The sequence below is a fragment of the Ictidomys tridecemlineatus genome, chromosome 10 (genome assembly GCF_052094955.1).
Source record: "Ictidomys tridecemlineatus isolate mIctTri1 chromosome 10, mIctTri1.hap1, whole genome shotgun sequence".
Lineage (NCBI taxonomy): Eukaryota > Metazoa > Chordata > Mammalia > Rodentia > Sciuridae > Ictidomys > Ictidomys tridecemlineatus.
In genome coordinates, this window is record NC_135486.1 from 83,406,828 (window position 1) to 83,430,963 (window position 24,136).

The 24,136-nt window shown below is 37.8% G+C and overlaps 1 protein-coding gene across 2 annotated transcripts in view; it reads right to left on the reverse strand.

The window, feature by feature from the left end:
* Positions 1 to 14,199, reverse strand: part of Plxdc2 (plexin domain containing 2) — a 421,355-nt gene extending 407,156 nt beyond the window's left edge. Inside the window, exons 1-2 of one of the 2 annotated variants that reach the window (XM_078023341.1) lie at positions 14,133 to 14,199; positions 13,026 to 13,797 (exon numbers count right to left, since the gene is read on the reverse strand). In XM_078023341.1, the coding sequence (XP_077879467.1) occupies positions 13,026 to 13,137 (112 nt within the window). In that variant the 5' untranslated portion in view covers positions 13,138 to 13,797; positions 14,133 to 14,199. Of the gene's footprint in view, positions 1 to 13,025; positions 14,026 to 14,132 lie in introns of those variants that run through there. The other variant, XM_005325782.5, reaches the window with a different exon arrangement.
* Between the last annotated feature and the right edge of the window lie 9,937 nt (positions 14,200 to 24,136).

Below are 24,136 nucleotides of genomic sequence, written 5' to 3' on the forward strand. Positions count from 1 at the left end.
TCATGGTGAAAAATGTATGACAGAGCAAAGCTGTCAGCTCATGGCAGCCAGAAAGGAGAGAGAGGGAGAGGGAGGGGAAGGGAAGGGGGAGGGGGAGGGAGAATATAAAAAAGTAGCTGGAGACAAGATATACCCTTCCAGGACACATACCCCATGGTCTGCTTCCTCCAACTAAATCCCACATCCTACAATTTCCACCACCTTCCAAAAATGCTGTTAAATTATTAATACTTCAATGCATTAACCCATCAACAAGGTTGCAGTCCTTATGATCCAAACACTTCTCAAAAGCCCCACCTGGGAACATTGCTGCACTGGTGACCAAGCCTTCAACACACAAGCCTTTGAAGAACATTGTAGATCCAAAACTGTAACAAACCCTTTTATATATGATCCTTTGAGGGACACTTATAATCCAAACTGCAGCACTTTCTGATTAACATTCAACAACCTGTTTTACTTCTAATAAGTGCATCAACTTATTCCTCCACCCAGGTTTTAGAATTCTTGAATACTTTTGAATGCATGAATGAATAGAGGGAGGAGTCCACACTTATTAGAAGTAAAATAGAACTTCATGGGCCCATCCATATGCAATAAGCATGTGAGCAATCTTAAAACCAAGACCTATTATGTGCTAGGCGCTGTACTTGAAGTTTAGTTATTCGATTTTTCTTAAAAAGTCATAATCATCTAGAAAATGCCAATAAACGACAGTATTAAATGAATAAAACTAATAAGCACCAGCTCTGGAACAGCTATTATCAGATTGATGGCCTTTTTTTGCCTATTACTTCTGGGTAGAGATAAGGGACTAACAAAAGCTACAATGGGTTGTTCATGAGAAAGTTCAAACTTTCTTTTTCCCTGTGTTCTGATGTTTGGAATGTTTATACCCACAGGTAAAATAAAATGATAGAAACTGCAGGATAAAATGAAGGAAGATACCAAATTAGGAACAAAAATTTTGACAGATAAAACTCCAGGAAGAGAATGTAATAAGTAAAAGTGAGAAGTGGGGGAAGATTTTACTCAAGAAAATCAACAGAGAAAAATCTGCTACAGTCACAGCTTCTGATAAAAATGAAGGAAGACACCAAATTAGAAACAAAGATTTCATCAGATAAGAAGAGAATGTAATACGTAAAAATGAGGCGTGGGGGAGACATTTTACTCAAGAAAACCACCAGGGAAAATTCTGCTTCTGATTCATCTGATGAATGTCACCTGATGTCTGTGACTTGAATTATTTTGATGGTCACTGTGATTATAAGCTACCAAATGAATGTATGCAGGAAATTCATTTAATAAATATTTATTATCTTCCCATAAAGAAGCGCTACAAAAAGTGCCAAGGAAAAGACCCCCAAAAAAAGGAATAAAACAAACTTGATTCTATGCTCAAAGAACTCATACCTTAGTGAAGGGGAAAGTCTTCAATCAATTAACTATATAAATAGCAACATGAAAACATTGATGTGTTTTCCAAGATTCTTTTTTTTTTAAAGAGAGAGTGAGAGAGAGAGAGAGACAGAGAGAATTTTTTAATATTTATTTTTTAGTTCTCGGTGGACACAACATCTTTGTTTGTATGTGGTGCTGAGGATTGAACCAGGGCCGCACGCATGCCAGGAGAGCGCGCTACCACTTGAGCCACATCCCCAGCCCCCAAGATTCTTTAAGTGCTAACAAATCCCAACTCCAAACTGGAATTTTCTGATTTTTTTCTATTGGGAAATTCAAGATGGCCCATGGATGGATATAGACTTGTGTTTTCCCAATGCAGTAATCCCCTGGAGTAGAAAGGAAACAGACCTTCTCTCTTCCAGAATAGATATGAAACATGAAGGGGATAACTAGTTGATCTAAGCTTCAAGCCAAAGAGGTGTGATAAATGTCCACCTTTGCTACACATGCTGAACTTCCTGGGGACATATGACACTAGGATCAGAGGCCTAGAAGAATGGCACAGTCAGTGGGAAGGCACTGTTGAGCCATGGAAAGTGCTACAAGCAGAAGAAAAGGGAAAAGATACCCAGTAGATGAAAATATCCAATGTTGTAACTCGAGCAGCTCAGGAGGCTGAGGCAGGAGGATCATGAGTTCAAAGCCAGTCTCAGCAACGGTGAGGTGCTAAGCAACTCAGTGAGACTCTGTCTCTAAATGAAGTACAAAATAGGGCCGGGGATGTGGCTCTGTGGTTGAGTGCCCCCAAGTTCAATCCCCATTACAAAAAAAAAAATATATATATATATATATGTGTGTGTGTGTGTGTGTGTGTGTATACACACACACATACATATGTATCTCCAATGTTCACACCATATGATGAGTGTGGAAGAAAGGAAAAACTGTGAAGAATATTCCAAGAGAACTATTAAAGACATGGGTGACAGAATACACTCTGGGACTAACAAAAACAAATGGTTGAGCATGTGCAGGTTGCTGACCCAAACTGATGCCAATGTGAGCAAGTGAGTCACATTTAAGGCCTTTAAAGTTAGCTCACATCACTGAGCACAGTGTGAAGAGATCTTTTAGTCTCCTTCATTGAAAAAAAAAAAGTTTAAAAGGCTGCTTAATAATCTATATCTGAAAATCTCTTACATAGCTCATCCCAGGGAATATTTCCTAGTTTTTGTCTTCTTTCACTTTGAGATACCTGGAAAGCCGGTTAAACAAATGTCATGGCTCTATCTCTGATTTCTATTGTATTCATTGTTTATCTGCCTATCCTTTCTAACTGTGAAATCTGTCCAAGGAAGAAAATTAACTAATTTTAATGTTTTATCAGATAGTTCAAGTTGCTGGGTTATAAATCATTACAGAAGATTAAAATCTTGTCCTTTTATGGCCTTTGAAAATGTTATTCAAATTTACAAAGCTCAGAAATTTAAAAGTACTTTCGATAAGACTGGTTAAAGCGTCCTTTTTTTCCTGTTCTTCCTGGTCTATTACATGACTGATTCACTCCTGAGCCATCTTTTATAAATGAATTCTCAGTTCTTCAAAAATACAGGACAATTCCCCTCACCCTGTAGTCACGCCATCTCTGGCTTTTCAATCCATCTTTGTTATTAATATTTAAACCCAGAGCATCATGTTACAGAAGTTATGATGTAGAAAATTGTTTAAGAAATATGCAAAAAGAAGACAAAAATAAAGCTCTTTGCTCAAGTGATAAATCTGGGTAAATGAGCCACCATCATGCCAGAGGAACTCCAACCAGAGTCTCTCATTCAACAGATTTCTCAGAGAAGACTTCCTGTGCTTGAAGACAGTGATGCAATGGGAGTAAGTCCCGGATGGTTTCCAATTTCTGGCAGTTCGCAATCAAGTGTAGGCACAAATAATGGCACAGCTGATGACCTGTGATATAAGGAAGGTGTTTGGAATACACTGTGGTGAGGCAGCCATCTTGGATTTAGTGCTGGGACAGAAGCACTTATAAGTTTCACTACACAATGAATTAAGTCTAAGCAGAAACCTGAAGTACAAGTAGCCAAAAAGAGTATGTAAGGTTCCCTCCAAGACGATATAACTGAATGTGCAGAATTGCAGAGCAGAGACTGTGTGGGAAGCTTGGGGAAGAGGAGGAAGTGGCAAATTTGAACCTAGATAGAATCAACCAGCATCAGATTATCAAAGGCCTTAACCTTTTAACATGAGGGCCACAGGAACACAGGAAAGTATTTTCAACAGAGAAGGACTTAGCCAGATGTGCATTTTCGAAAGGTCTTTGGGGCTCTGGAATGAAGACTGGATTCTAGCAGGACACTTTTAGAAGCAAAATGGGAAATGGTTGAAGTAAACCAGGCCAGAAAGGATGGTAGGTGGTTGGAGCCAAAAAAAAAAAAAAAAAAAGGCTGTGAGGTTGAAGAAAAGCTGAAAATCCAACAGAAGTCAAATACCAGTGCCTGGGTTAAAAGAAAAAAAAAAAACAGCTTCTTATTGGCTGTGCCTCTTTGACAAACGTCTCTGCTAAAAACAACTTGACAAAACCGAGATTGCACAAATCTGGCTTCCTGTGTGGAGCTGTTTTGCAATAGCCAGACAATGAGACTATCAGCTGCAGAATGACTTTGAATCATGCTTGTTTTTAAAAATATCTGAAATGAACAACAGATGTTTAAAAGATAATGAAGGCTAAACAACCAAGACATAAAACAGGCTGCCCATCTTGTCCATTTACTCCTGATTGGAAAACACTCAGATCAGTACTCAGGAGTTGAGAGCAATAGTCATTCATAAGCTGCTGGTACGAAGGTGAAGTTTGAATCTCTAATTGTAGATGCCGGCTTTCTAAACAAGATTAGAAATTCTATCACCTTTAGAATGAAAGCAATTTGGGAAGGACACTCTCAATATAAACCTCCTGTGGGATCAAAATTAATTAGCTAATGAGAAAACATGAAGGAGAACCCTATGTCCAGGATGTTTTTGATATTCTCACCAGAGCTGTCTCTTACGATGTAGCAGACTTTTGGTGGGAGCTTTGCTTTTGGTCAAGAGATGGGCTGGTACAAGGGACACTAAAAGTGTCATCATCTTGACGTGTTGTTTGCCTGGAGCTCACCGCTCCTTTGCCATAGTTCTAAGAAATTAGGAAATGAACATTCTGTCCCTTGTTGACTTGTTCATTTCAATTAACCCATCATTGTCCCTGTGTTCCTAAAAACAATTAGGAGTATGGTGAGTCTGATGATATGATCAGGAAACAGCACTAGCCCTCAAGCCGGGCACATCCTTTCAACTGAAAAAGGTCACTGTCAAATAGTCACAGCTAACAATTTGTCACTGCGGTACTCATTCTGACTATTAGATGTCATAGAAAAGAAACTGGATCATCACCCAGTTATTTAGAGCTTGGATTCTTTTCAAAATAACCCAAAGATGTCATATCATTTCAATCAAAATTCTAAAAGAGTTATTTAGCAAAATCTGAAAAGTTTATTCTAAATGGATATGGAAAAGCAAAGAGCCCATGAGAATACTGAAGACTTCTGAAGATCAAGAACAGGAAGAACAGGTTTGTCCCATCAGACACAAAGACTTGTTCTAAAACTATAGTAATTAAGAATGTGTGATATCAGTACAGGGGTAATTATGGGTTTCCTCCTTTTATCTTTGAAGTATGTTATCTTAGCAGGGCTTAACCCAGGAATTATTTTGTATAGTAGAACTTTCACAAGCCCAGTAATCCATGAATGCTAGCTCTAAATGCTAAACTGAGTACCTTCTGCATATGAACAGAAGAGAAAAGCACAGGACATAGAGACCAGCCTCCACAGGAGCACTAAGCACCCACTGATGAAAGACCACATATCTGCTGTGGGAGGAGTAGGACTAACAAGAATATGCAATTGCCAAACACAAAAAAGAGTGTAAATTATTATCCAGCTCAGTCTCAACCCAAATAGTTTCACAACATATCCATTTAACCTTGCCATATTAACAAATATGACCACAGTATTTTGATACAGGAAATATGCTCCTCATAATTCACGGAAAGTAAAAGTCTTTCATAAAATTCACTTAATTTGAATGAAATAAATAATTTTCGAAAATAACATTTTACAACTTAAAATCAAAAGAGCTATGATATACATTATGCCAGACATACACTATTCTGTGATATTAAACTAGCACATGAAAGAAAAAAGTTGAGCAACATCTTTGGAATATAGTAAGAAAGCTTTCAAGCTACAATGTGAAATGGAATTTTTTAACCTTAGAAGCCAAGTTAACTTTATTTATCACACAGGGCATCCAGAGTTTTCTGAAATGTGTTTAAGTACACTTTAAGATTTTCTTGTATAAAAAAAAGAAAGAAAGAAAAATTCATATGACTAAATGACTCTCTATTTCTACACCCCCAAAGAAATAAAGAACAAAATGCAAAGACACATGAATAAATGTTTCAGTTAAACTTTTGATTCTTGGAATTAGCAAATTAAATGGTCAAATTATTTTTTTTAAAAAAATCAAAGATGTGTGTTCTCAAGAAGTACAAAGATAATAAATGGTCAAAACTAAAATACTATATTACTGCTTCAAGAAGATGTAATTCTTAAAAGAATAAATACATGTAGTACACCTTAGTTAATCTTAAACATAAAACTATGGACTAGCAAAATAATTAAGGTTCTTTTTATTTTATTTTATTTTTTTAAGAGAGAGAGAGAGAGAGAATTTTTTAATATTTATTTTTTTGGTTTTGGGCGGACACAACATCTTTGTTTGTATGTGGTGCTGAGGATCGAACCCAGGCCACACGCATGCCAGGCGAGTGCGCTACCGTTTGAGCCACATCCCCAGTCCCGGTTCTTTTTATTTTTAATCAAAAGTTCAAGGACATTCTGGAGGCTGAAGCAGGAGGATCGTGAGTTCAAAGTCAGTCTCAACAACAGTGAGGCGCTAAGGAACTCAGTGAGATGAGTTGTCTCTAAATGAAATAGGGCTCCATAGTCAAGTGCCCCTGAGTTTAATCCCCAGTACCAAAAAAAAAAAAAAAAAAAGTTCAAGGAAGGAGTCTATTAAATAGCAGGAAGCTGTATGCAATAAGATCATAATGCTATATAACAAAAATCACTTCTCAAACACATAAAATATAAACATTTTGCAATGTAAATTTCCTTCATGTAATTGGTATGTAGACCTTTCTCCATGTATTGAAGGAAAGAAACAGCAAAGGAGAAGAGGCAGGGAAAACTTAAAGAAGTCAGATAAAATAATGGACCTGTGCCAGACTATGCTGCAGGAAGGTCAGGGACAAACAAATGATCAAAAGTACACCAAATAAGGAGGTTCACTGGGTTGGTGGCAGCTTCCATCTTGGAGAGAATGAAGCCAATATGAGAACAGATTCAATAAGAAGTATTCCTAAAGCACATCTAAGAGATTATCTCACATCTTTAAAGTCATTGTTATTTTGTGAAATACATGTTTTAAAAATGATAAAAAGTCTTCCTGTCTTACTTACCTTTGATGGAAATAAACATTTTTTTGGATGGTCATATAATGGTTTCTCAGATAAGAGTGTTGGGAACTACAACAAACAAAACATCAGAGGAACCCATCACAACTATCCAAGAAACATCAGTGCATGTTGAAAGCTCTGCATTCCAACTGAACCAGATAATGCATTATCCTAATCTAAGTTAACCAGGGTGTACTTATCAAGACTCACTCTTTAAAACAGCATTGATATCCTTCATTAGAAATTGCCTGTCACTCAGTACTTCAACAAATTCATAGAAAGTAGACTGTTAAAGGTTCATGTTTAGATGCAGTTTTTCTACAAAGCAAATTCTTAATTATTCTCTCTATGCTCAAGGTCTCAATGATGCACACCTTGCCTATGGAATGAGACCTCAATCATTGTGGATTCTAGGGAAACTTTTCAATTAATGTGTGAACAGCAATGGGTGTCGAGGAGCCAAGTGACAAGATTCCAGGAAAATAAACTGGAGGCAGTCTGTACCACTCTTGTCCTTTGTGATCCTCTCCTGACAGAATCTCAGGCCACTCTCCTTGGCTACAGAAGCAGTAACTGTAAGAACAGCCTTTTTTAATTTAGAGGCTAAGGGAGTGCTACCAGTGCTCAGATCTGGTTGTATGGCCTCTGAAGGGAGGCATTAAAATCTGTATTTCAAGTAAGGTCACACTGTGTCTGACCCCATGTTCAGACCTGAAGTCTTTAACGGGCTGTGCTAATTCCAAACAGGCCTTTAACAAGGCCTCTAATTCTGTTTAAATAGACACATCTTACCATCATTCCATATATTACCACCTTTTTAGTTAAAGAGAAGAAAAATAAAAACAAACCAAATGACAGATATGAACCAAGTTCATGAGTTATAAATAAAGCTTGTTTATAAGTTTTTGGTTTTTTCTCAGCTAGGACTCTGTTGGTTTGACCAGTCAACATATGACACAATAAGCCCTGAGAGACCTGTTTAATAAAAGCATTGTTACTTAGTCTGTCACTCTGTAGAAACTTCCTTTGTTAACAGAATCATTAGAGGACAGTGAGAGAAGACATCCATGTGAACCTCAGTGAAGATGCTCTATAGATACAAACACTTTTGGGGAAAAAAAAATATATTCTCTGAATGAAGACCAAGGACTGGAATTCATAAGATTGAGGAAGCTTAAAAGTAATTTATTAATCTAAAACTGTATGTTTTGTGGTGATTGGATTTTATTTATTTACATCTACCAAACGAGTATAAGGTTTTAAGTGAGAAAAGATATGTCTTAATCCATTTTCTGTTGCTATAATAGCATACCTGAGACTGACTAACTGATGAAGTAAAGAAGTTTTTTTAGCTCACAGTTCTGGGGGAGGAAAGTCCAAAAGCATGGTGCCAGCATCTGCTCACTTCTTCCTCATGCTGCATCATAACACAGTGAAAAAGCCAAAGGGAGAGCCAATGGAGAAAATACTAGGCCTGGCCTTGCTTGAGAACCAGGTGTTCTCACAGAACTAATCCAGTCCCAGGAGAACGACATCAATCTTTCTTATAATCCAATCACCTCTTAAAGACTCCACAGTTCTCAACACTAACAATGCTGAACAAACTTCAACTAGAGTTTTGAAGCAGAAAAACCATACCCAAACCACAGGCCAGGAAGATAAGAGGAAGACATGAGCAAGCTAGGACTCAAACTCTGAGCCGCAAGGTTCGAATACTTGTCCAAAATGGGCCACGAATTGGGTTCTGAGCTTTCAAGAAACCAACTCTTCAAGGGTAACCAATCACAGTGTCCAGAAGATATAAATGAATCAGTTCAAATAAGGAACTGCGACTGTTATTGAAACACAAGACCTCTCTCCCCATCTATGCTCTTATTTTCTATGGCAGATTAGAGAGCAGATATTGTTTTCTCACGTCCCCTCCAACAGCTACCAAAATGAGATTTGTGGGATTGAATCCAAGGCTAAGCAAAAGCTCTATTACTTAACCACACTCCCAGCCCTAGACTAAGTTTGTAAAGCTTTGCTTGGTATTAATGGCATAGTACCATAGTTCAATTCAAAAGCAATTTCATGAAGAACACTGATTAAATAGCTTTCACCTCTACTAAAAACTAGAAGAGTACCACCACTATATATATATATGTGTATATCTATATGTAAAGAAACAGATACTGTATCTTAAGATATTAAATTAAGAACATGAATAAACACTTAGCCAGAAACCAACAGTATAGGAGAAGAGTGAAATGAACTTTTTGAAATTCCTACCTACTAATAATAGGTAAAAGGCAAAAATCTACTCACCAAAAGCATTAGGACAGTTTGGTACATCCCTAGATCCTGTGCTCTGGTTTGTAAACTACTATTCAATAAGCTAGACTCTATACTCATTTTTATGAATGGAAAAATTATAGGGTGAAGATTTTTTTCAAAAGTACCCCAAAGTGGCATTTGAGGCAATAATCCAGCTTGAACTATAGGTCTATTCAGTTCCATTCAGTTCCACAACTATTTATTGAATGCCTAAGCCTACATGGTAGATGCCTCAGCAGCTTCAGAAATGAATGACAATAGACCCTGACCTCAAGAATGTGAGGTCTGGTCTAATAGAATATATGAAAGAGATGCAGAATTGGAAAGAAAAGAAAACCCTGCACTATCAAAGTGCATCACCAGAGTTCCTTAAAGTGGCTCAAAGAAGGCACTAGACAACAGTGCTTTTGTGGAGGGCGTCACTTGAGATAAGCCTATAAGAAAAAGAAGATGGATGGATGGATGGACGGACAGAGATGGAATCAGAGACGGAAGAACAAAAGCAATGGTAAGACGGTAGGAAGGAACACATGGTACACACTTCAACATTTGGTGAGAATGCTAAAGCACATGCAGAAAGGGTAGGGAAGTGGCTGTGGCCATATGGTCATGGCCTTGAAAGGGGGGGGAGGAGGCAGTTTAACAGTTTTAACACTTTTGATCTCATGAGTATGGTTGTTGATCAATTCATTCCTCATAAAAACCATACTGGTTTTGGAATAGAACTGTTTGAAACATATAAATATCTTCTATTGCTAAGTGTTATTCAAATACATTCTCTCTGATAAAAGTCTAACTCTGAAGATCAAACTTAACAAATGGGAAAATTACTGATTTTAATAGTTAAACCTCCATGAAGATGTCCATGAATGAAAATTTTATCTCTGATGTAAATGTTCTAGTCACATTTATGCTTCAATTCAAACTTACCCAAAGTTAGGCTACAATTTGTATTATTTTCTAAAGCAAAAAGGTCCTATATTTCATATTTTAATTATTTTTTGTATGCAGTAACAAGTCTTTGATAGGTAAAATAATTAACCTTTCAAATGTCCAATAGTCTGAATCATGTTAGTTTCATAGGAATTATTCACTTGAATTAACCCTTCCTGTATCATTTGCTCTAGGTATATCCGCAAACAGAAACTTTAAACTATATGTTATATGTCTAACAGGGGCACTTTCATAGAACACTCCACAAACTCATAATATTTCAAACTAAATTGTTTGATTTTAAGGAAAGCACAAAAATAATAGAAAATATTCAACTTGAAAAAGAATAGCTAAAATACTTATACAAGATGTGTTAAACATAATCTACTTGCCTCTAGAACAAGGAAACATTAGAGGAAGAATAGAAGAAATTAGCAGTTTCTCTGCCCTCTGGTGGCAATAAAATCTACTGCAACATTTCCAAAAGTAATGCATAATAAAATGTCCCTGTTATGAAATCAGATGTTTTTCCTGTGCCAAAATGTCTGTAATAAAGATCCTGATTACTACATGCCAAATTTCAAGACTGTTGGAGTTTTTCCCTTGGGTTGAACTTTTAGATAGGTTATTTTATGATGGGAACTATAATTTTCCTACTGTTCTACCTTGCTATATTTTATATATTCGGTAGGCTAACCATTTAATTCCAAGATTATTTCATAAAACTCCATGTCGACTGATGTCCAGGAAAGAAACTATTTCAGATTATAATAAAGTCTCAAAACATTACCAAGAAATTTAAAACTATTTTTTTATTCAATCCCAAAAACCTGTAGGTTTCTAAGAGCAGATTTCCTTCAGAATTATTGATTTAGTTTAAAATACTGGTACAATCATGTGGGCAACTTAGGTATTTTATATACACAAGAGCTAAAGCTTTTAAATGCTTGCCCAGTTTAAGAGTAGAGTGAATTTCATCCTCAATTTAAGAACTTGGAATAGCAAATTTAGTGTGTGTGTGTGTGTGTGTGTGTGTGTGTGTGTGTGTTCTATTCTCAAAATTATTAATTTCCGAAAGTTCAGGAAAATATAAATATTTGCTGACTTTTCTTTTATTCTTGTACTATAAATGCATAATTCACTCCTGGTGCCAAAGAAGTTTTTAAATAAACAATTTGTAATGCATTTTGGCACTCACACCTCTCTTAACCTCCTTTGTAAAATTTCTTTCTTGAGCTACTTATTTATTCCATGAATATGCCAATGAAAATTACTGTTGCACCTTTGTTACAAATATGTCCTTTCCTGGAGAGGGAAAAGTATTATTATTTTTTTCAACCAATAAAATGTACCAGAGAAATAAACAGAAGGTATGGTCTACTGATATAAATTATTCATAGTCAAGAACGACTCATGCCCGTTAGATCAAAACAAATCAAGAGCCAGGAAATTTTGCATTTTTTTCTCAGATCTATAGGTGTGGTCAACCCATTTCCCCCACTCCTGAAGGACCCCCCTAACACACACATCCCTCCAATCATAAATAAGAGCTCAGATAAAGTATTTGTGCTTTCTCTATAAAAATCCATATCAGGGACAGTCCTAGTGTTTAGACTCTTTTCCAGGTTTCAATCTGGTAAAATTTCATTCAAGGATTTCCTTCAAGATTTATTCTCCCCTGGAATCCCCAGGTAGTCTCCCTAGCCTTCCATCTATGACTCATGTGTGAGGACTGGAGACACAGACTTACTTTCTGAGGAATCATTTACCATTCTCGCTCCCTCAAAATTAAGCACCTACACACACAAAGCAAAATAGAATGAAATTGATTATCCTAACCAGAAAGTTCCATTTCTTTTTTTATTTTCCCTCCAAGTGTTCCCCCACCACCACCCCTCATTTCTTCTGGAAGTCTACACAAGTTCCCAAATGTCTGTCGAGGTCTCTGTGCCTATTTGTTTTTTCACTTTCTTCTCTGAAGAGCAGAAGTGGGGAGAGGCTACTGGCTTCCAGCAGTGCCCTGGCCATGGGGGCGCGGTCACGCACCTGGCAGGAACCATCACTAGAGGAGTAGACGCTGGCACTGGGAGGATGCTAAGGCCTGGGCTCCTGGCTGGGACAATGTCTGGGCAATCAGAGTAACCCCTTGGCTCCCCAGTCACCCTCCAGCATGTTCAGGCCTGTTTGCAAATCGGACAGGCGGAGGACAATGGAGCCAGGAGTTGATCTCCAGAAACTTGCCCACCCCACCTTTCCCTGCTCTCCCCACCTCTGAGCCTGGCAGCACCAACCCCACCCCACTTCCTGCGCCTGCGCAGCCCCAGATGGCCAGAGGTCGGTAGGTAGTGGGTATTGCCTGGGAGAGCAACAAGGAGCTACATAAAATTTTATCCTGCGAATGGGAGATCTGCAATCCCTGGCTGTCACAACATCCCCCAACTACCTCCACCACGCTCTCGCTTAGTATAACTGAGCAACAGGGAAGAAGCAGCCCCGGGTGCCAGCTCCTGGTAGAGGAATCCATCAGAGGTTACCCCGGGGTTCTTTCTGGATTGCTTGGGGGAGACAGTACCACCCCCTATCGCCCAGGTGAAGTAAGCAGAAAGCCTCAAGAAAGCCCACAGCCCCTATCCTTCTCTCGTCGACCTTCTCCCCATTTGGGGAGCTCAAGTTTACCAGAAGAACAACTGCAATAACTTTCCCAAGGGCGGAAAGATGAGGTGGGAGTGGGCTGAGAATGGGGGTGCCGGAGAGGTCTTAAGCTTGCACAAAATCAACAAGCGAAAGCGCATCTTACCACTGATTTGGTTGCCAGCTTCCCCTTCAGCGAACTGGAATCGGTCGGTTAAAAAGTGGCAAAGTAACACAACTCCTGCAGCTGCCAGGTCGGCCCGCCGGAACCTCGCCATGCCGTGGCCAAGACCTCTCTCCCCCGCCCCGCCAGTCCTTCCCCAGTGCCCTGGGCTCCTGGGCTCCCCGTGGGGATGGGGGCGATGCTTGCGGAGCGCTGTGGATAGGTCTCCGTGGGATTTGGAGGCCTTTGTAATTTCGATGGGACTTCACAGTCAGGAACCGAAAATAACCAGGGAATGCAAAAGGGAGCGCAGCCCTCTCCGGACCTCTGGGTCTCTGTTGCAACTTGCCACACTCGCAGCTCTCACCGGACACAGAACAACTGCGGGTTGGAAACGCTGTGGGCAGCCAGAGCTCTCTAACTCTCTGTTCCACACAGGCAGCGCCACCCGGGTGCCGGCAGACGGTGACTTCCTAGCCCCTGCGATGCGCTCCACTGGATTCAAAACAGATCTAATTCCACAGCCAGCGAGGGTGCCTCCTGCAAAATCCAAGAGAACTGTCGGCTCCGAAGGAACTTTCCCGTCTTGGGATGGCCCCGGTGGGAGGTTTAGGTTTGTGGGAAGGGGGTTACTGTGGGTTGGCGAAACCCCTCCGACAAGTTTTTCTTCTTTTCTTCGCCCAATACTGGGCGCGCGTCCTTCCTGGCAGCCGGAGGGATGGGCAGCCCCAAAGAGCTGAGCCCTGGGAAGGTTCGGGCTGCTGCAGCCTGAGATCTGAAGCCAGGAGGGGGGGGGGGAGTGTGTGTGTTTTTTAAAAAGAGGAAGAAGAAAGAAAATGGGGTGGGGGGAGAAGTCAGGCTGAAACCTCGGGAGAGGTTTCCTCCAGGCTGAGGAGGAGGTGGCCCCAAATCCCCGCCGCCCGGGAGTTTGGTGGCGGAGGAGGAGGAGGCGCCGCCACCACCGCGCTCCTGCTCCACACTTCAGGGAGGGAAGGCAGCTCGCAATTTGCCGGATCTGCGGCTGCACCCTCCTCCCTCCTCCCTCCGCCCTCCCCCTCCCTCCTCCAGGCTTCTCCCACCTTCCTCCCCAAACCAGCAGCTAGTACCGACCTGTCCAATGGCTGCACTTTCCTCGGGACTGGCAGAGTCGTCGCCGACAGATTAAGCTGGGGAAGCAAAGCCAGGGGGAGTGAGAGGGCAACTCCAGCCTCCGCGTGCCCGGGGCAGCCGGCTCCTGGGAGCACCAGGAGAGGAGCTGAACCGGGAGAGAGAGGAAGGGAGCAGGGGGCTGCATCTCCGCGCTGCTGGGGCGCCATCCGGCACCCAGCTTGCGCCCTCTGCAGTAAGGCCAGCAGCGCCCGCACCCACCTGGCTCCCGGGCCTCCTGGGTACAGAACAGCGAGGTTTGGAGACTGGATCGGACCGACCAGGGCCCCAGTAGGCGCCCGCCTCTGGCGGGGGTCTTCCCGGGCACTAAAGGGTTAATTTCAGCTCTCCCTTCCGGGAGGGTTTGTTGGGCCGTGGTTGGGGTGTGAAGAAAGCAAACCGGAGCCTGTTGGGTTACTGACCCAGAGAGGCCCCTTCGGACCCCAGACCCGCGCAGAGGGTGGTGGAAGACAGCCCGCTGTAGCGCGGTCCTGATGCCGCCACCAAGGCTTTGTAAAGTGTCAGCGGGAGCGAAAGCGAGAGTTTAAAGGAACAGGAGGCCCCATTGAATTTCCTACAGGAGCTTTAACAGGCTTTCCCTCGCTAGTTTGTTTTTGTTATTTCAGCTTCACGATCTGCTTCACTGTTAACCCATTCAGGCCTCCCCATTTAGTTTACATTTTATTTGGCATAAGGTTACCCTCATTTGAAAGAGATAAATTCAAAGGAAAGAAGTAAAACACTACTGATTAAAAGTACTATTAAAAGACTATCAGGACGAAATTTCACTTCCTCCATGATAAACAATCTTTTAGCATTCGTTCCCCATGCATCAAATGTGGAGAATTTTATAGTAATACTCTTACAGGGTCAGAGTAGTGGATTAGATGAGTTGATTCTGTATGCTTCAAAATCTTCAAAGATTTCCTAGCAATAGCTTTTTCTTGAAGAGAAAGAACTAAATTATACATTTGCTAGTGTTCTATATTCAAAAGATCCATATTCTTGCCCATGACATTCAATATTCTGAAGAGTTTATGGATGCTAACAATAGATGCCCTAACTTGTTACAAAACTCCCTGGAGCCGAGTCCAGATCAACAATCTACTCTGAATTTGATGCCATAAAAGGATGCCTTTCTCATTGGAAGGGGACATATAACATGTTTTCCCTAATATGATACTTAATTTATTCTTTATTTCAGAGCAATTAGTGTATATATTTAAACATGTAAACGTGCCATACCTAAACCCTTTATCATGCCAAGAACTTGCTCTCTCCTGAGCTTTCTCCAGGCTAATTGATTCCCCACTTGCTAGCATATTTAAGAAATCTGGTTCTTTTATTTCTGCTCCACCAGGTGTATTTACTTCTAGTTAATGTTACATAGGAATTTGGGTACCTAGTAAAGTTACCTGTTTAAGACTAAGTTATCCAACCACGGTTTGATTGTATTTTAATTGATGTTGATTTTTTTTTTCTTTCATTCTCCTTGCTGTCATTACTTCCTGAATCCATGTGGAAAGCTTCCTAAATCCTTCCATACAAATCGAGTTTCCATGATAGGCAACATTATGGGGAACCTATTAAAGACCCTATTTTTAACATGGGATATTTCCCCCTTCCTTCCCAGCAAGGGGAGGAAAAATGTCTGTTCTTTTTGAGACAAAACACATTCTCACCTCTTCCTACTTTTATTTTCTTTCTTTTTCCTTTCATTATTATATGTGCAAATTAGCAGTGTTTATTTTTCTTTTTATGTTTTTGGCAGAGATGCTTTGCCCTCCTGGTTGATGCCATATATATTTTGTAAGTGTAAATCTGTTGCCAAAAGTTGAAATGGAGCCAAATGATAATTCAGAGATCATCTGAACAGTCTTGTTTTTTTCTCACTGGTACTACTTAATTCCATTCTGTCTTAATTTGATTCTGAAAAGTTATACACATCGAAAAAACTTAAGTATGGGAGAAGATAAAAGTGAGGAAAAGTCAATCATGCTTGATGATATGGTGCTCAGAACTAAGATTATCATTGTCATAAATTTAGGTTATAAAATTTACTTCAAATGTCAACCAACAATTATTTGTAAAAATGCATTTTGCCTCACATGTATCAAGAAACAAGAAAGAAAATATAGGTAGGAGGATATATTCCTTTGGAAAGAGTTAATTACTCATATAATTCTGGCTAATTAAAAGTAGTATACTTTGTGGCCTAAATTGTTTGAGCCTTCCATATATGTTTCACCACAGTTGAAGTGTCTATTTGCTTGCACAGTGACAAATTCTTTGTGGAAGAAATTACATCATCTTTCATCAGATATAAGAGAGATGTTGTAAGGAGTGCAGTTTGTTTATATTTATTGTAGAGACAGGAAAGGAATAGCTGGTTTATGTACTTGCTGCCTTAATCTGAGCTAATCTCACAAGGAACAAATGCCTTAGGAATTGCAAATGTGTCATACTTGTTCTTTGTCCATGGCAAAGATCTGGGATTCACAGGACATTCTCTCCTTTAGGATCAGATATCAGGATCATTCTTAACAACATGGAACTTTGAGCAGACATTGGACCTGAACTATTATCTCTGCATATTTCAAACATGTTTACAATCCCTTATCTCCAATGACCCCCAGAGGTATTTTCACACATTCAAATGAAATTATATATGTATTAAAGGTTCTTGCAATTAATCATCTCATCTTACCTCCAACTCAATGTTATATTTCCTAGGAACTGTCCTAAATTAAAACTTGGTTGACAGGATTCTTAAGAAAACAATATGCTCAGTTGGTTTTAAAAAAAAACTGAGAAACAATTGAAATATAACCTATGTAGTACTTTGCATTTATTATGATTTTTAAAAAATTATTTCAGGAAATAATTCTTACCCATTTTTCCAGAACTTTTAAAACTTGACACAATTGTGATCAGAGGAAGGGATATTACTATTAGTGAACTGCTTTGATTCAGTTCTAATATTATGACCTTGCTCTAGATCTGTGACATTTCCTCTCTCTCCTCATTTGATAGGGCTAATTTTTTGACTTCTGCTATGCAGTTACAACATTCATTTGTTCATCTTGCTGATCTGGTCTCAGAATCAAATGGGATTTTATTGTACTGTTCCAGATAGATATTTCAGATTTTTTCTTTATATATTTAGGTAGACAATTTTATGAACACCGTAATTTTTTTTAATCAGATGAACATTAAAACATTTACCTACCAGCTAATAGCACACTCTTTATTACAGGAACATTTAACATGCAAGAATACTTATTGGCTCTTAGCCTCATATCAAAGCTACATTTACTTTTTAGACTAAATTAATAACAATCTAAAATGACATGTGTATAGTCTTCTTTCTGAAACTAATAAGCTAACATGATTTTTGACTAGTAAATAGCAAAGTAAAAAATGAACAACTCAACATAGTAGAAAAGAAAATTAATGAAACAGTATACTCTTAAAAAGGGTAGAGGCATTACCTTATAGTTCTTTTTAATAAGCATCTATGCACAGTAGAAACATAGGTCTTATTCCAAAATTATTGGACTCAAAGATAGTTAAACTCTTGCATTTGGAGAAGAAAAAAAAAGAAAAGAAAATGGGCAACTGCTTGACATGCACTTAGTGAATTAAAAAATGAAGTAAATGTGTTGAAGAATATGCTGTACAATGCGTATAATGAAGCATTTAGGAAATTGCCCAAATGCTTATTGTGAACTTAGTTATCCAGATTTTTCTGAATTGATTTTAAGAAACCACAGGGAATTCGTTTCTCATGTCAGCTTCTGCAGAGCCTCTGGTGGAGGCTACTACTCAGGCATTGGTCACTGGGTTTTTCTGAGTGACTGCAAGGGTGCTCTGAGTTACCTAGGGTCAACCACTGCAGCCCTTCTGTCTTGTGCTATATCTCCTTTCTCACCTTGTAATTTTCTTTTCCTTTGTCCTCAGTTTCCTCTCTTTCCATCTCTATGAACGTTTTTCTGAGATACAATGCACATGGCTTAAGAGTCACACTCTAAAATGTTTACCATCCATTGGGTTTTATTATTCCCCTAGATGATAGGATCAAAACTTTCATTTGATTCTAAAACTTTTTCATCACCCCAAAAGGAAATACCATGCCCACCAATGACCATTCTCCATTTTCCTCTTCTCCCAGCCCACAGCAAACACTAATCTACTTTTCTGTTTGACGGATTTGCCTATTCTGGACATTTCATATAAATAGGGTCATAGAATAGGTGGTCTTTTGTGTATTATATGACTTCTGTTTAGTGCAATGCTTTGAAGGTACAGCCATTCTGTGGCATGTTATCAGTATTTTACTCTTTATTATTTTCAAAAGATATTCCATTGAATGGACATACTATATAAATACTCTGGGAAAAAAATGTGAACATTAGTTGTTGGACATTTGGATTGTTCTTACTTTTTGACTATGATGACTTATGCTCTAATGAACATCCAACTACTACTTGTATAACCTTTGAGGACATGCAGGAAATACAGCTACTCTACATTCCCTTTGTGAGGAAATTAGAAACTATTTTCCATTGTGGCTACAACTTTTGACACTCTCATCAATAATGCAGTGGTTCCAATTTATCCACTTCCTTGCCAACATTTACTGTTTTCCTCTAAAGAAAATTAATTATAAGCATCCTAGTTGGTCTGAAGTGGTATCTTACTATGGTTTTGATTTGTATCTTCCCAATAAATAATCATGCAGAGCATCTATCTTTTCATGTGCTTATTGTCCATGTGTATAACTTCTTTGGAGAACAGTCTAACCAAGGCCTCTATCCTTTTAAATCAGATTCCTCTTTTCTCAGTTGAGTGGTAAGGGTTTTTTAATATGTTGCAGATGTTAGGCCCTTTCATATACATGAATTGCAAACGTTTTCTCTCATTCTGTAAATTGTCTTTTCATTTGATAGTTTTCTTTAATAAACATTTTTTTAATCAACCAAGTCCACATATTTATCTTTGATACTTGCTTTTGCTTTAGAAGTCATGTTTATAAGCAACCCGTGCCTAATCCAAAGTCACAAGGATTTATGCCATTTTCTTCTGAGAAGAAAGAAGAAAGAAGTTTTAGCTTTTGCAGTTAGGTAAACTTTGTGTGAAATTTTGCATATGTTATGAGGAAGGTGACAAAAATCATTCTTTTGCCTGTAGATATTGAGTTGTTTCTGCCAAGTGTTGGAAAAATTATTGCTTTCCTACTGAATGATCCTCGCATCATGGCTGAAAATCAATTACCCATCGACATCTAGGGTTTATTCCTAGATTCTCAGGCCACCCCTACCAGTTTATCTGTCTCCCCACTGTTTTTGGTTTCCACAGCTTTTTAGTAAGCCCTGAAATAAGTGTGGATATTGCAACTGTGTTACTCTTTTTCAAGATTATTTTGGCTACCCTGAATCTCTTGCATTTTCCTATGAATTTTAGAGTCAGCTTGTCCATTTCTGCCAAAAAGCTATTGGAATTTTGGAAAGGATTGCACTGAATGTATAAATTAATTTAGGGATTATTGTCATCTTAACAGAATTAAGTCTCCTAATCCATGATTTGGATATCTCTTTCCATTTATTTAGGTCTTTTTGAATTTCTTTCAACATTTTCTCTTAGTTTTTAGTATTAATATTGTAGTCTTGTACTTTTTTTCTTGTACATATTCCTGAGTATTTTATTCTTTTTGATGCTATTAAAAATAAAATTTTCTCTATTTTTATTTCTGGTGTATTAATTACTAATAGGTTAATTGGCTAGGGCTGCCACAAGAAAATGTCACAGACTGGGTGGCTTAAACAACAGATTTTTTTTTCCCCCACAGATTTGGAGGCTGGAAGTGAAAGAGCAACATGTCTTAATTTCATTCCTTCTGAGTCCTGTCTCCTTGGTTTACAGATGGTCAACTTTTTTCTGTGACCTCACGTGTCTTTTCTCTATGCACCACCATTCCTGGAATCTCTCTTTTTGTCTAAATTTTCTCTTCTTATGAGGATACCAATAAGATTGGCTTAGGGATCACCCTAATGGTCTAATTTAATTGATGTCCTCTATAAAGCCCTATCTCCATCATCACATTCTGAGATATAGGTATTAGGTCCTTAGAATATGAATTTGGGAATTAGGAGGGAAAATTCAGCCTATAATCAACTGTTTTTTTTATTGGTCTTTTATTGGTCTTATATCTTACAACTTTTCTGAACTGTTTTATTAGCTCTAACAGTGTTTGACAGGTGTGATCATTCTTTAGGTTTTTTTTATTTATAAGATCATGTTATCTGCAGATATAATTTCTCTTATTGGCTGTGTTAATTCAGTTTTGCATGCTGTGACCAAAACATCTGATAAAAACAACTTAGAGGGGGGAAAGATTTATTTTTGTTCATGGTACCAGAGGTTCAGTCCACGGTTGGCCAACCTGAGGACAGAAACATCATGGTATAAAGGCACAGTGGAGGAAAGCTGTAAGCACAGGAAGCAGAGAAGGACAGTGAGGAGTCACGACAAGATATAGTCCCCAAAGGCATCCCTTCAGAGAGTCCCTTCTACCAGTCATGCTTCACCTGTGCACAGTTACCGTCAAACAGTCCATTCAAATGATTAATCCATGAAATGGATTAATCCACTGATGAGGTTACAGTGTCACCATCCAATCTTTTTCAAAAAAAAAAAAAAAAAAAACAACACTACCTCTGAACCTTGCTGCACTGGGACCACGCTTTTAAAACATGAAATTTGGGTGGGAAGTTTCTAGATACAAATCAGATAATCATTTTTAATATGGATTGCTTTTGTTTTATACTGTTGCATAATTCCCCTGACTTGAACCTCCAGTACAAAGTTCAAAAGAAGAATTGGGAGTAGACATACTTGCCTTGTTCTTGATCTTAGAGGGAATGTTTTAAGTTTTTCACAGTTACACAAGATGTTAGATGTGGATTTTAATTGATGCCTTTGAATAGGTTGGGCCAGATTCCCTCCATTCCTAGTTGCCCAGTATTTTGTTCTTTAATTGTTAGATTTTGTCAAATACTCTTTCTGCATCTAGTGATAAGAATTTGCATTTCTTCCCTTTATTCTTTTTGTATAGTATATTACATTGATTGAGATGTACTGAAACAATCTTGCATACTTCAGATAAATTCTACCTGGTCGTGGAAAAAAAATACTTATAAGAAAACTGAGTTCAATTTCTAATACTTTTTGAAATATTTTGCACCTCTATCCATAAAGAATATTAGTTTGTGTTTTTCTTTTCCTGAGATGTCTTTGGTATTTGTACCACAGTAATACAGGCCTCTGGGAATAAGATAGGAAAGTGTTTGAGTCTTTTAAATATTTTGGAAGAGTTTAAAGAATTGGTGTTTTCTTCAATCTTTTGGTAGAATTCACCAGTGAAGCCATCTAGGTATGGGCTATTCTTTGTCAGAAGTTTTTAAATTATTAATTCATTGTTTGTACTTATCAGTCTCATCAAATTTTCTTTGAGTCTGTTTTAGTATAAACTTGTGCATTTGTTATCTAACTTGTTAGCATCTAATTGTTCATAATACTTCCTTGTAATAATTTTTATTTTCTTAAACTTGGTAGTAATAACCATTTTTTTCATTTCTGATATGAATAATTTGGGTGTTCTCCTTTGTTCTTTGTCAGTTGAGGTAAAGGCCTTGATTTTTCTAATTTTCATAACTGTTTTCTACTATCCATTTCATTTATTTCTATTCTAATCTTTACTATTTGAGTTCTTTTGCTTACTTTTGGGAGGCTGCTTTTTTTCTAGCTTCTTATGGTAGAAAATTGCTGATATTAATCTTCTTTTAATGTGGGCATATATAGATATGCTTTTCCTTCTGAGCTCTGTTGTTATTGCACTTCATAATTTTTGATATTTTTTCATCTCCATTCATATCCAAAATGTTTTTAAAGTTCTCTTATGATTTTCTCTTTGGTCCATTGGTTATTTAGGAATATATCATTTAATTTCATATACTAGTGGATTTCCAAATTTCCTTCTGGTATGGATTTCAAACTTCATTCTATTATATCCAAAGAACATATTGTGTTTGATGTCTATTGTTTCACACTTATCAAGACTTGTTTTATTGCTTTGTCAACCTCAGAGAGTGCACTAGAAAAGAATCTATTTGGCTACCATTTTACAGATGTTCTACAGATGTTTATAGGTACACAGAATGTTCTATAGATGTCTGATATAGACGGCTTATGGTTTTGTGCAGGACATCCATATCATATTTGACTTTCTGATTACTTGTTCTATCCACTTGAATGTAAAGTACTGAAATCCTCAACTATTATTGTTATTAGTAGTAGTAGTAGTCATCGTAGTAGTATTCAATTGTATTTTGTCCCTTCAATGCTGCCAGAGTTTGCTTCATGTATTTTGTTTTCTGCTGTTAGGTTCATATACATTTGTAACTTTTATATTGTCTTGGTAGATTGATTCTTTTACCAATATCAGATATCCTTTTATCTGTGATAACAAATTTTGTTTTAAAGTCTCTTTTGCCTCTCTAGTATATAGTCTCTCTAGTTATCATGATTACTGTTTAGAAGGTGTAACTTTTACCATCCTTTAACATTCAGTTTGTCTCACTGGATCTTAAATCTTGTGTTTTATTTTCAGCATATAGATAAGTCTCTTTAAAAGTCTATTTTGCCAATTTCTGCCTTTTCATTGGAAAAAATATAAACAATTTATATTTAGTGTAATTGCTGAGAAGGTAGGACTTGTAGCTGTAATTTTGCAATTATTATCTGAATGTCTTTTCATTCTTGTAAACCTGACTTTGTGTTATATACATACATTTCCTATAGTAACATTTTAATTCTTATGTTAATTCTTTTCCTTTAGCTTTAAAACTATTTTAGTGGTTTTCTTGGGGTTTGCAATTAATATCTTAGTTTGTGATGTTCTAATTTGAAGTGATACCAAATTAGCTTCAAAACTAGTTTATGCCAAAGTAGTTTCAATTTTGTCAAAATATTATAGTTTGTAGTTTATTATTATTATTAATAAAATTATTATTTTCATTGAATTTTGGAAAATTCTGGTCACTACTTCTGAAGACCTTTTCTTCTGCCCCCTTTTCCTGTCCTGTATATTATAGGAGTTTTTACTCCTCCACACTCTAATTGTCAAAATTACATGTTTACACATCATGCATGGGTCAACATGGATTTATAATTATTGTGTAATGCAGTTGTCTTTGAAATCAGAAGAAAACATTACTAACAAAAAAGACACTGTCTTTTATAATTACATATGTAGTTGTCCTTACTTAAACAACTTTTTTATTCATGTGGATCAGGGTTACTATCTAGTATCCCTCCATTTCAGCCTGAAGAACTCCCTTCAGTTTTTCTTGCTGGGTTGGACTTCTAGTGATAAACTCCATCGGTTTCTGTTTAACTGGGAATGTCTTATTTTCTCCTTAGGTTTTAAATGATAGTTCTGACTGATACAGAATTATTGGTTAAAAGATTTCCTTTACTTCTGTTTTCCACCTTCACCCCAAACACTTTGAATAAACACCATTCCACTGCCTTCTGTTTTCCATAGTTTCTGATGAGTAATCAATTGTCCATATTTTTGAGAATCCTTCACACTTGATAAATCTCTTTTGTCATGATTTTTCCAAGATTTCCCCCACCTTTTTTTTTCCCTCTGAAGTTTGATTTGGTTGTGTCATGGTATGGACCTCTTTGACTCCTACTTAAGAGTTTATTGGGTTTCTTGGATGTGTAAAATTATTATTTTCATTGAATTTGGGAAATTTTTGGCCACTACTTCTACAGACCTTTTCTTATGCTGCCCCTTTTTCTTATCCTCTGATTCTGGAATCCTAATGTTGCTCTTGATATTGTCCCAGAGTTCTTTGAGGCCCATTCATGTTTCTTTAATGTTTTTTATTTTTATCCCTCAG